This window comes from Rhea americana, unplaced genomic scaffold (genome assembly GCF_003343005.1).
Source record: "Rhea americana isolate MKP2758 unplaced genomic scaffold, rheAme1 scaffold_39, whole genome shotgun sequence".
NCBI classification, from domain to species: domain Eukaryota; kingdom Metazoa; phylum Chordata; class Aves; order Rheiformes; family Rheidae; genus Rhea; species Rhea americana.
In genome coordinates this window covers 4442541-4455880 of record NW_028186523.1, presented here as the reverse complement: position 1 = coordinate 4455880, position 13340 = coordinate 4442541, and the positions used below count along the sequence as shown (strand labels likewise).

Genomic DNA, 13340 nt, shown 5'->3' with positions numbered 1-13340 from the left:
ATTTTTGACTTTAGTGTACTCATTCTACTAATTATAATCATGTTTTTAGTCTGGCTGTGCCATGGGACAAATTATTTCTTATGTGAATCTGTGGACTTCAGATTAAAAGAAACTTTTTTTCCCCTTAGAAATTCTGTCATAATTTCAGGAAAGGCAATGACGTGCATATTAACACATTGAGACAAAGTCATTGCACACTTAAATTGTGAGCTGCTTTTGAAAATAATCATTTCAGTTACAGTTAACATTTTAGTACTTGCTACTGTTAGTGTCTGTATTTCYTGATGTCTTTTAAATCATTTCTTGATCATTTCTAGAATGCTCTTTTTTGTGACTGCAGTGGCAGGTATATATCGGGTGCTGTATAGCAACGCGTATCCCAGCCTGGGAGCAGGAAGAAMTTTGCAAAATGTAGTGGTAAAAGTAACTGCTGAAGATCAACTTTACCTTCTTTTTACTAAAAGATTTTTACCAGCAGTTATAATCTGGTTTATTCTAGCTGACATTAGGCTTATGTGTTGCAAGTCAAGTTTTTTTTTTTCCCCCCACAACATGAAGCCGAATTCTGGAATGCGCTGACACCCACACCCATCACCTCTGTTGATGTAAGGAGCTTGAAGAGGTGCCTAAAGTCTGTAGCAATAACATCTGCATTAAAAAACATAGTCATCATACTTAAATAATCATCCAATTTTGTTTTTACAGTTTGTAGATGAAGTGTAACATTCCTACTGCTGCATTAATCACATTGATGCATTATTAGTAGTCCAGCAGGGAAAAGCAGTTGTTAGATGACGCTTGACTTTGCTAGATACACTACAATCCAGTAGCTTTTGTTTATTAATTCATCTTTCATTAAATTTAATGGAGTTTCATGTTAACCTCCAAAACAGAAATGATTCAGAGGTGCTTGAACTAAGGAAGCCTTTTGAGCGAAGTTCATCAGCATGGCACAAAACTAGCATAGCTAGACTGGCTCAAGCCTTGAGCTAGTGAAGTAAATCATGGTCCGTAYACGTTTCCTAATTCCAATTTTTGCTAACTCATATGTCTTTACATCACACTCTGTTGTGAATGTTGGATGCGCTCTGTACTGCTGACCAGTTTCGTAAGATCAGATGTTCAACTGGTGTAACTTGATTTGCTTCACTAACTGACTCAATGACTTTATATCAGTTGAAAATCTTGTCCTCAAACCTTTATTTCATAAAAAGCACAATTTTAAGTTTTCAGAAATACTTATGTAATCAGTTGACAGAATTAGGCCTCAAATTCAGTTTTTCAGATTTTTTTTTCCGCAGCAAAAAATAGATATTTTAAAAATATCCCTGCATACTATAATTTTGATTCTTGGTTGCCTGTGATTCCTCTGGGTATCATGCCAGGTTCCTCTGGGATTCCCATTATCCATATTGCCTTTTTCTATTTATTTTACTATTTTTGTAGACTAGAATTTTCACAGAAGCCTGTGGAAGAAAAGTCACTTTCAGCTATCCACCTTCTCTGAAACACAGCACCCTGCCCCATTCACATTCACATCCCCACCATCTTATCCTTCAGTAGAGAGCCTGCTAAGTTGCAGAGAACAGTAAGAAAGAGAAAAGAACCTGAGAGCTCCAACAAGGGAGCAGGAGTTCATTTGATAGTTCATTTCCTCCTCCACTACTTTTCTCAGTGYTTTTCCCACCTTTGGAAAAGTTACCTACATCACCTGATTTGAATACAAAGCTAAAATCGTAATGGTGCAAACRGTTTAACTATACCACTGATATTCAGACAGGACATGATCATAGCATTTAGACTGTACACCCTGAAGGATTATTGAGATTTCGTTGGAAAAATGTTACTGAATTACTGTGATAAATGGTATTTGAGTTTCATTATAGTTCATAGTAAAATCAACAAAAACTAGAAAGTTCAGAACAATAGCTTCTGCCCCACCTTTAATTCATGTTTTCTCCTCTTTCTGAATGGACACTATATGATGACTTTCAGTTTCTCACTATGCTAGTTTGCGTCTGAAACAGAACTCTTACGAATTGGATTGGTCAGAGAAAACGAATGGCAAGGTTGAAGAGAATATTTTATTTTAGTATATTTTTGTTAGTAGGGGTATCTTCATTTCATCGCAAGAATGCTCCAAACTCAACTCACCCTTAGAACTCTTACCCCCTTTCCCAGTTACTTTTTTTGTTATGTCTTCCTTCCTTGGTAAGGGTTACTTTGCATATATTTGTTTCTCATATATAGTGTTGTTCGTACTCYGATCCAAACCTTTTGGAAACCAATGGGACACTCTGCTGTGACTACAGTGCACTTTGGATCCTGTATTAATTGATTCAGCAGATTCAGCTGAACATACAGACTCAGYAACGTTCAGATACATTTTTAATTTTCAATATATAAGTTTATCCTGTGAATACTAGTGCCTTGGAGCACTTGTGTGTTCTAAATTACTTGTGTGATTAAAGTTAAGCACAAGATTAAGTATATTAGTGATTCAGGACCAAAGCAGTGAAGATGATAGTGATGACTGTGATTTCTAATCCACCCTACATGAGAGATCAGACCTGTAAACTAAACTCTTCTGACTTTATCAGCACTAGGATCCTTTTAACTTTAAATGTCTGCTTACATGAACAGGATAAACAGGGAAGGCAACGCTCTAGATGGATGGTAGAGTCAGTCTTACCTTCATATCTTAGCTTGTCTGAAAGCAAAAATACTATTGACTGCCAAAGGGTCATCTGAACAGCTCATTTACTTTCATATATTTGGATCTCAGAATGGTTGAGTTTGGAAGGGACCTCGAGATCATCTGGTCCAACCCCCTCCTCAAGCAGGGTCATCTAGACCATGTTAGACAGGGTTGCATCCAGGCGGGTTTTGAATATCTCCAGAGAAGGAGAYGCCACAACCTCTCTGGGCAACCTGKTCCAGTGCTATCTCCAGCAAGAACAAATCAGTGTAGCTACACTGATGTAGATATTTCTTGTGCTTATGCAGGTATTTCTGTGTTGTCTTTCATCCGACAATGCTTATTTAACTACTTTAAAGAGAGTGATGAGACACATGAGGACCTCAATCTAGGAAAATACTTGCTTCCTATCATCAAACATTAGTGACATCATCAATTACAAGTACTTTCTCAAATCATAGTCAAAACAATTTTTTAAAAATCTCAGAGGAAGTCCCTGAAGTAAACAAAAAAACCCAAAACAGTGCGACACTGAAATAAAGTTACTTTTCAGAAAACAGATTTTCTCAGATGTCATATTCACATAGAAAAAAAATGAAGAGAAACAAAGCTATTTCAGAAGTTTATTGCAATAACTATGCCTTTATTAGCAGGCTAATACAGCCCTTGTTATTTAATGAATCTTTTAGATATTAATTTTTCAATCAGCATGCAAAACTGCCCTTTAAAACCTTTATTTCAGCAATATGACCTTTTTAATTTCAGGAGAAATAGCYTTATAAGATGCCACAGTATTTGAGTTCAGCCCTTTTGACTATRACACTCAATATGAATAGCACCAACGTGTGAAAAGAGCTGTAAGAAAAGTTTAAAAATAAATATCCTCAGAACACTTTCTTTCCTTTCCTGTTTTCCCATCACCTACATATAAGAGTAAACGACAGCTTTAGCTTCTGGTTTCTTAATTTTTCAGAGGATGTTTTTATCAATCATTCCCAAATCTACCAGAAGCTTCTTATATCCTTTTAGGTACAGTTTAGCTAGTACAGTTTGGCTAGATTCGATCATTTCTTCTTTACAATATATTTGTTCAGAACATAAAAACAAACTGTACTGAAGACATCAGTAGTATCTGGGAACTATACTCAGATATTTGTGTATCCCATCRTATTTCAGACTCTAATATGTACTTCAGACTTGAGTAATATGTATATAATACAGTGCTCTCTAGCTTGTATTGTCAACTGTGAGACCTGAAGGGGTTTCTGCATGGCTCCAGTATTTAATGTCCAGTTAAGGCTGTGGTACACCATTTCCCTTCCTCACGCACAACGTGCTTTCCTGGGAAGAAGACATTGTGCAGCCAGCCAGGTCCAAGATTTAGACAAGCGTCAGACTAAAGCTGCAAGATGTTCTGTGACTGTCCAAGGTCTAGAAGCTGTCTATGTTTGCTTTACCGTGTCAGCGATGAAGGCTTTTGGAGTGTGGACTTAACAGCTTGGAGCAGTCAAAGGTAGTTTAGTACTTATAAAATGTTGGATTTACTCAGTCCTTCAGAAAAATCAGTCTTCAAGTTTGTATCAAAAAGTGGATTAATCAGATATTATATGCATTCTTGAATACATTCAAAGACTGTGTATGTGGGTTATTATCCTGAACGTGACACTGCATTTTACACTGGATAAAAATGTTTTTCTTCTGAAAAGTGTTAGATGTGTGTTACAAGCCTGTGTTGCTGCAAGGTGATATTTTTTTCTTAGACCTAAGTAATGATGCTTGTGAGTGAAAGCAAAAGAATATTCAGACCATCTAACTTCAACTTCTAACTTTAAGTGTCTATCACTAGAATATAAGGAAACTGTAATAGATGTTTTCTACAACACCTACCTTTCCCTACTGACTACACAGAGATTTCATATTCCTAATTTAGCCACCCAAGTTAAGTGCCTAAAGTAACAGCAGTAGGAGTATACGACTACGCACAGATTTATTGTTGTAATCTGAGTAAGATTAGACTTTTGACACTMGAAAAAACCTTCTCTTTTTTTGCCTAGATTCCTTCTTGTTAGGATGGTGCAATTAATCAGGAACATTGAGACTGTGACCTGCTCCTGTTTAAGGGTTTTCTTGTTCCTTCTTTCCTTGATAAGCTCAGGGGCTAAAATAGGTAATTTTAAAACTCAGTATAGGAATTTTCCCTGAGTTTTTTTGGGAATTATTTCCAAAGAAAGTCCTCAACTACTACGTCACTTTCAATTGCAATGGGTTAAAGTAGAAACAGTCTATTGTTTGCAGCCAGAAGTCTGAAGTCCTCGTTCTCCTGGGTCACTGCCCCCTCTACAGCCCTTAAGTGAGCCCTTATGCTCACTTTTCACTTACCCGATCTATATTTGTGTGTTATTATATGGGCAACTGCTAGTACGTGGGAGGTGCTTTGGAGACTGAAACAAGAAAATAAATAATTTTTTCAATTTATATATTAAAATTGGCATTGAAAGTTTTTTATAGTTTTTAAAATTCATTATTTCTGTTTCGCATTAATATGTTTTAACTTTCTGATCATTATAGTAGTGTTATGGTCTGATGAGAGAGAAAGCTTGATACTCCTGATGTGTTTACTCATTGGGAGATAATTACACGAGTTTAAAGCTTCTTAAAACAAACGGATTACAGCTTTTTTCTAAACCGATTTATAAGTGCTGGGATTTAGCTTCATTTCCAGAAGAAAATGATACACACACAAAAAGAAAGAAAGAGCAAGGAAGTACGGGTGAATAGTCTTAGAGAATAGAATTTAGACTTTCCAAGGAGCGTGTAAGCCTACGTACAGCATGGAATTATTTTTTAGAAAGGGATTAGTTACCTTAGACRGTAAGAGGGAAGTACATAGGAGAGATCCTGTGCTCCAAACAGTGCCTGGCAGTGCTAATGCTCTGAGAACCAAGTGTCAGAGCAGAACAAGACTGTATTCTGCAGATTGMCGAGCAGGCAACACGGTAGGAAAGTCCTGGGGTTGTGCATGTCACCACGGCCGAAGAGACCTGCGCTCCTGGTTCCGAGCCGAACGGAGTCGCGCTATGGGACTGCAGGGAGAGGAAATTTGCGGTTGCACATCTAGATTAACTAAAGTGAAAACTCTTGTGTATATTTGATGCCATAAGTAAAGTCCAAGCTATAGCAGTGTGTTTTGCTATGTGTCTCACCATGTCTTATTTTGGCAGAAGACAAGTGGGATAAATTTTGTTGTAATTACACAGAATTAATTTAACTTCACTGATTCAGTTTCAGTCAAGCTAATTTATCCACTTGTGACAAGGCCTGAATCTCTTTCCCAGCTTCACAGGTGTAAAATGGAAAAATCAAGATTTTTTCTCATCTTTCATAATTTCCATTTACATTGTAAGATTTTAACTTTTGTTCCACTCATACAGTTCTGATCAAAGTGGAAACATCGTGTTGGCATACATCTCTGGGTTTAGTCATAAAGTACAATTAATAACTTAATAAAAAGGTCACTTAAACCTTAAAAAGGCCTCTTTGTAGAAACATACTTCACCATTAAATTTTTCCTGTATGAAAATAATGCAGTAGAAAAACAGAGATTGGTAAAAGATGCAGGTGTTGGGCAAAAAGACAAGGATTTTCTCATGCTGACTTTTGATTTTGGATCTATATTTTTTCTGAAGTTGTGGAATATTCAATCCATTTGCACACGGGAGACATGAAGAAAGCAGATGCCACTGGTGAAGCTTATCTTTGTATTCAAGGAGAAAGAAGTGAGTCCGGGAAACGATGGCTTAACTCAAGAAACAGCCTGATCACTTTTGCTAGAGGGCAGGTAAAAACGAATGAGGAAAAATGTGACTACAGTTGCAAATGTCTTCCTGATAAAACTTGGTTTTAGGCAAAAACTTTCATGTACAGGGTATCAGAAATACTTTGCTAGTTTCTGTGTATCATATAGACATAATTTTCTCTGTAAATGAGAGCTGATTTTTCTCCAGAAGTAATATCTTGCTTTTAAGCATCATCAGCATTGCATGACAGTAAATCAGTTAAGTTGATTTGGTGAGTCTGAGTTGGACTAAATATACTCTAAAARCTCTTTTCTAATATTCCAGACTGACAGAATTTCTTTAGAATATTTTGGATTTCTGCCTACTTTAAGCAATAAGCTTGTTTTATTAACTTTCCTGAACACTAATATCAGTGTTCCAAGCAATSTTTTACTTTTTTCTTTTTTTTTTCAGTGTTTCCAGTCCTTCCACCCAGTTATTGCTTTTATACATTGTGAAAATATTTTTTGTTTCTAGCGGCTTGAAGGGCTCTTCCTAGAAGAGCAATTCCTAGAGTAGTTTTTAGTATAAGAATAGGACAACTAAAAGAAATTCCAGATCAGAAAGGAAATATTTAGCTGGTACTTTTAGACCTTCTGTTTGCTTTGAGTTTGGGTTTGTAATTTTTTTTTTTTCACTTTTAGAGACTCATGGAAAAATTACASAAGGACAGAGTAATTTGGAGGGAGAAGGGCTAGTATTTCACTGACTCCAGTCAAAACAGTTTCTTCTCTAATACAGCAACKTAGAAAAATCTTCTACTTGGCATATGCTTCATTTATTCTTTAAATAGGGCTCTGTTTATTTTGTCTCCTCTCATTTTCATTTCCAGAGTTTCTGGAAGACACARTATTTTTTTGTCTGAAAACAAATTAAATCTTTGTTATTCACAGCATTCTTTGGGTTTCTTTAATTAATTCTTCATTGTGGAAAAGAATATGAATGCTCTGTATCGTTCGTCAAGAACTGATCAAACTCCTAGCTCAGACTGCACAAAAGAATCCAGAAAATAGTGATAGGATGATAGGGCTCATCTAGCTTTAAGCAGTAATGTAGGAAATTTTATAGATTTATCCTTTTTGCTGAGCAGGCATATATAATATTCTTTAAACATCTTAGAGAAAGCTGCACAGCAAATCTRCTTAGTAGAATGGATAAAGTGTCAGTATAGCCTCAAAGAGGGGCTAATTCTCCTTTCTTTCCAGAAACCGAACTGAGCTATCTTTATTCKTTATTTTGTAGGAAATGTATACTTAAATATTTAAGTATCATACTTTTACAAAAAATGTGAGTAGTATAATTGATTTCCGTGAATACTAAATCCAGTGGAAATATAACTCTTCTCCAAATTCACGAGGACATTTTTTACAATATAATCCAGATTCTGTGTCAGCTTTCCAGTGAATCTGGTCAGGGGACTAAATTCTTCCTTTGAAATCTCTAAAAAGATCTCAGATAACAACAGTTTGGATATTCATCCCCTCACAATTTTCTTTACTTCAGCTTGCCTGAAAATGCTTTCCTGGAAGTTTTATTATGCACTGGCACAGAAAATATAAGTTATAGTATATAAAGCTTTATTATGAACTCAAAGAAAACGGAATGCCATGAATGAGAAGAAATTGCTTACATTAAGAAAGAAGGCCTTGTGTCAAAAGCAGATACATATTTAATTTAACTACATTATAATTTTAATTATTTTCACATTGCAGGTGGATGTTTTCAAAATCAAAGCAGTATACCTTGGCAAATTGAACCAAGTTCGTGTTGGATTTAAGAGTCCAAAAAAAGGTCAGCATTTTTTTCAGTTAGTATATAGTACTATATCACAGCAAATAATATAGAGTAATAATATAAGTTATCAGGTTTAAGAAATCCTAGAACTTCAACAACATTTTAAATTAAGATTACAAACCATACATGCTTTGTTTTAAAGTTCTAGAAAACTTGGAACATATTTTTTGTACTGTTTGACATAATTCTTTTCCTCTCCATTTTTGGATGATGGACATTTTCAWTTTAAATGAGTGATTTATTCAAGGCTAGATGCTTCCAGGTAAAGTTAAGAACAGAAAATTAGTTCCTCAGATTGGGAAGCAGGAAATAGAAGTTAGTCTATTCTGGCCTCCTAGTTTTTTTCTTCTATTCCACTAGAAATATATTCTTTTTAATATATATATATAAAAATATATTCTTTTATGCATTCTGGATACGTGAGATTGAATGGCAGATAAAAAAGGCTGAGCTTTCTGAAGCATTTTTTCTTGCAATCCTTTCAGTTCCATAGAGTTTTTGGAGTTAAAAAAAAATGCTTACCTATTAAAAATAAATAGCAACAACAAGGAGCATCATGAAATGATACCTTCTTTGATACTAGATCTACACTTTTGCCCCCAAAGTTTTCAGATGCACTGGAGCAGAGATTCTGTAGATATATTGCTTGTGCAGATAATGTCAGTAATGGAGATAAGACTGTTCCAGGGCATGATAAACTGGCCTCTCTTGTTCTTTTATCTTTGTCATAAACAAGACTAAGACGATTCAGCAGGTCAAACTCAAAGATTCATATGAGATTTGTGGTTTGAGGATTACTTCCCRTTTATTTCCTAAAGGATAACATTGAAATGAATGGTCAAACTTTCACTRACTTCACCAAGACTCGGATTTCAGAGCTCAACACATTCTGTGAAGACTCTGAGACCTAGGGTTACTGTTCGCACTAYCTAGGCACAAGAATTAAGTGTCTAATCTAGGAAGCTGATCTTTCAAGGGTCCTGCAGGGCAGCTCGGAGCAGAAGCCGTAATCGACAGCAGTTGGAAACTTACAGGTTCCCAATATTTTGCTGAATATATGTGCTCTGCAAAAATCATTCTTAAATGTGTCTAAATCCGGACACAATAAGGCTATATGACTTGTACAACTGCTGAAGCTAACAAAAATTCCTTTTCCAAACAGCAGGGCAGGACTGAGTACTATCGTTACCATTTCTAACTGCACAGTGTTCGCCTGTCAGCCTGCTCTGGAGGAAGTTAGGTAGTTTCTGGAAYGGCAGAATTAAGGGAATCTCAGTTTCTGTTAGTTTGCGTCTTTTGGCTGGTTGACTTTTCCAGTGAGGCAAACTAAGGCTTCAGTGTGATCTCACTCCTTCCTTAGTTTCCAGAGAGTCAAACCAATGGCCTCAATCATGAGAAAACCTTTAGCTGAAGTTTGTGCCCTACTAGACAGCATAGACTCACAGTAGMGCAGAAGCTGTACAGGAAGTGCAGTCTCTGATGTCTATGATAGTAGAAATCCTGATTTTTTTTCCTTTTTCTTTAGGACATTCATAATATCCTTTCCTATGCRGGATCTCTTGCATCTAGAAATTTACTTTCATTAAGACCTCTTYACTGTATCAAATATTTTGTAGAGTAGGGAAACAGACAGCAACACATACACACACACAGAGTATATATTCAGAAGCCTTATTTCCTRAAGAAGTCAGACAAAACCCAACATTTTATTGTTTTTCTCAGGATAGAAATTTATGACTACATAGGCAGAATATATTATTGCTTTAGAAGTATAAATTAATTAATAATATTCTGTTTATTTTTAATCAGATGACTGGTTCTTGGAAAAAATTGTTATAAAAGAAGTCATTTACCCTTTCTCTACACACATCTTTGTTCACAATAACTGGATCAATAAACGCTCTAAGAAAGATTTTGTAGAAGTGGTAATTCCACTCAAAGGTAATACCAAYAAAAATGTCCATTATTTGCTTGAATCCCTATTGCATGGCAGAGCAGAACCAGCACCAGGCTATTTCACAGTGAAGGCAAAATTGAACACCGAAACCCTAAAGGTGAAGGGCTGGTGCGTGACCCAATATGAATTGTGCCTTCTGTAGAAAAGAAGTTGGGGAGGAAATTATACTTGAGATGGAAAACATTGGAATGGGAGTGGTGAGTGTCTTGTTCTTGCTGCTACCAGAGGCAGTGGTAATGAGTAGTGCTTGTGGAAGGGATTACGCTTCCTTTCTCATCCCCTCCGTGAGTGGCAGTGGTGCTGGCAGCAGATATGCTACCTCTGGAACAACACGGAGAAGATTACCATCACCCCTGCACGAGTGTGAYACGCAGATATGTGAAGCAGCTAACCCAGCTTGCCACAATTCCAACAGAGCTAAATTAAATAATATACGATTGCTGTCTGACTTGCCTGTGTTGGATCCAGCCCTTTGGTAGGACAGTTACGTACATTAAGGCTTATACTGCCTTGTAACTTAGATATGGGCTCTGAATATATGTTTATTTCAATGCAGAAACATCTGTGACATCTCTTCTCACAAAAAAATTTGATGCTGACAGCCGAGGACGATGGCAAATGTGGGTGGACTGTATACATGTACCAGAAGATGTTCCTGATATTCAAGTTGTTATATTTGGAAAAAAGGGGAAATCATCTGCACAGAAAGTTCAGAATCTGAACAATAATCCATTTTTGGTTGGTTTCTTGTTTGCTTCATACAAATCTTACTGGAGTGCTTCAGTAAAGAACAGTTGTAGCCTATCTACAGAAAGATGTGTGAACTGACTTTTTTATTTTGTCAYAGTTGATAGTTATACCTCAACTGTTTAAAGAAACAGCACTTGGAGCACTTTTTACGTGTGGTCTAATACACATATCCAGACATCCTTTATTTTGAGTGCCAAAATAACTGAGAATAGAAACAATAACCAGATCCAGAAATCAGCTTGAGTTCAAAATTTCAGCTTGAGTTCAAATTTGATAGCAGAGATGTGCTGGAGGGAAAATAAATAAGAAAATTAAGAAAAAAGAATAGTAAAACGAATGCAACTTGGGTATATAGAAGCAGTCGTACATTTTCTTGCTTTTCATATGTTGGCTTAGGCTCTGCAGCCAATTCTTAAAGTGAAAAAGAAAACTAAATTATTGAACAATGTTAATCCAAATAAATTTACAATCTTAATGGGACTTCTTCATCCTAACATTAATGTTCTTGGCCAGTATTTTTATTTGATTGACTTATCTTTTCATTTGGGCTTATCACATGTCTTCCAATTGTATATGAAATATATAGTTCAATCTTTTTTCTTTTTTTTTAACAGTTGACTGTTGGTGATATTGGAGATATAATAAAAATTTCCTTTTTATTACATGGTCCATGTTTGGGAAGAGGAATTAAACTTCAGAAGGTACTCCAAATAAACTGCATATAAATTAAGTATATACATAAAATCTCTCATAAAGGGATGAAGGAATGCTGTCAGGCTTATGATTCAACCAGGTTTTAAATGTATACCTTTCCCCAGGGCAGGTAGGGAGATTGAATGGAAAGGTTTCAGGCCTAACAACACTTGGGCTTTGGGGAAATACTTAAATCTGGAAAGTTAATTCTAGGAAATGTTGTATCAATATACTGTGCCTGGAGGAAAGGGCCTGAAAAGCATTTTGGACATAGCATTGAATTATTCTCAAGCTAGTGAAAAAATGCTTTTCCAAACAGGGGCCACAGCAATTCCTTAACCTAACTGTGAATGTAAAAGACTGAAGGGTGATTTCCTAAGCAAATAAACAGTCCAGAAGCTACTCAGCTAGGAAACCATAAAGAAAGCTRCATTTCAGGGTAAAATTTTAATAGGCTTATACTATATAATTACTTTTGAATAACCAGTCTACATATCTGAAGCCCAAGTGGGATATTAAGTCTGAGTTTATGAGCTCCTCTGAGGATAAAGGAGAAATTCATCTTATTCATATATTCTTCTGAAATGTGTTCATTGTCTGCTAATTTTGTAGTCTCAGTTYAGGCTCCAAGAATCGAATGAGTAAGTATGCAAAACCAATTTCCCATCCTAAATTCACTTCTTTAGGCCATTTGATGCAAAAATGTGTTGGCACTTCCATCATTATAACCATTATGTGATTTAATGTAAGATTTCAGTCTTCAGAACTGGTGATTCAAAACATGGCAGAAACTTCATAAATAGAAGTTTGCTTCTGCACAGTTTGCTTAATTTTCTTATGAAAGACAACCATTTGTAAATAGTTAAGTGATTTATACTTTTGAATACTTTTATACTTTCAAATATTTCAATAGATATGTAGTAAATAGTTAATTAGTAGCTATAAATTGTTACAGTCTCCAACAAGTCAATAGGTTGCTATAAACCTCTTCCATCGAGGCACTTACATCCCACAACATAAGCCACAATAACACATACTTCTTGTGCCAGTAATATACTTATAACATCTATTACTCATTTACTAGACTGTGTTTACATTATTTATACATAGATCTTAATCTAAAACATACGAAGTTGGTTTTGTTGGAATAGAATTCTCATAGTGTATTAAAAATACAGACACTCCAAGGAAATARCAAAACTGCAAGAGTCAGTTTGTGTAAGTTTACGGCAGATCAATAGTCAAACCCCGTTCCCTAACTGAAAAGAAGAAAGAGTTGTTTTCCTTGCATTCTCCTTAAATGAAAGAAGTAGCAGCCAATTTCAGCAATTTCACAAAAACATGGATTACAGACGCGGCTGTAAAGGATAAGAAGAAGACAAAGCCCCTACATTCCTTTCCCTACTACACGTACTACTGTTCACCGTTCACTATTGTKTGTATCACATTTTCTTCTGATGTCTAAAGCACCTTCAGAAAACCAAGTTTGTCCCATTGTCTCTTATAGTTTTCTGTAGGTTTCAATAGAAAATGATCCAACCTTAGTTAAAATTTAGATCTTTTCTGTAATTTTCAAAGGTTTATATACTGTAGAAGTAATAGCTTTACCTTA

General features: G+C 35.7%; 1 protein-coding gene and 1 non-coding gene across 2 annotated transcripts in view; both read left to right on the top strand.

The window, feature by feature from the left end:
- The window catches only part of RP1 (RP1 axonemal microtubule associated), a 174425-nt gene that overhangs the window by 116029 nt on the left and 45056 nt on the right, over positions 1–13340 (top strand). The window contains exons 37-41 of the mRNA XM_085313516.1: positions 6385–6536; positions 8247–8325; positions 10138–10269; positions 10842–11023; positions 11650–11736. Coding sequence (XP_085169642.1) covers positions 6385–6536; positions 8247–8325; positions 10138–10269; positions 10842–11023; positions 11650–11736 — 632 coding nt within the window. The remainder of the gene's footprint in view (positions 1–6384; positions 6537–8246; positions 8326–10137; positions 10270–10841; positions 11024–11649; positions 11737–13340) is intronic.
- Positions 10583–10683, top strand: LOC146591056 (U6 spliceosomal RNA). Its single transcript, XR_014896888.1, has one exon. It is a non-coding gene; the product is annotated as a U6 spliceosomal RNA (small nuclear RNA).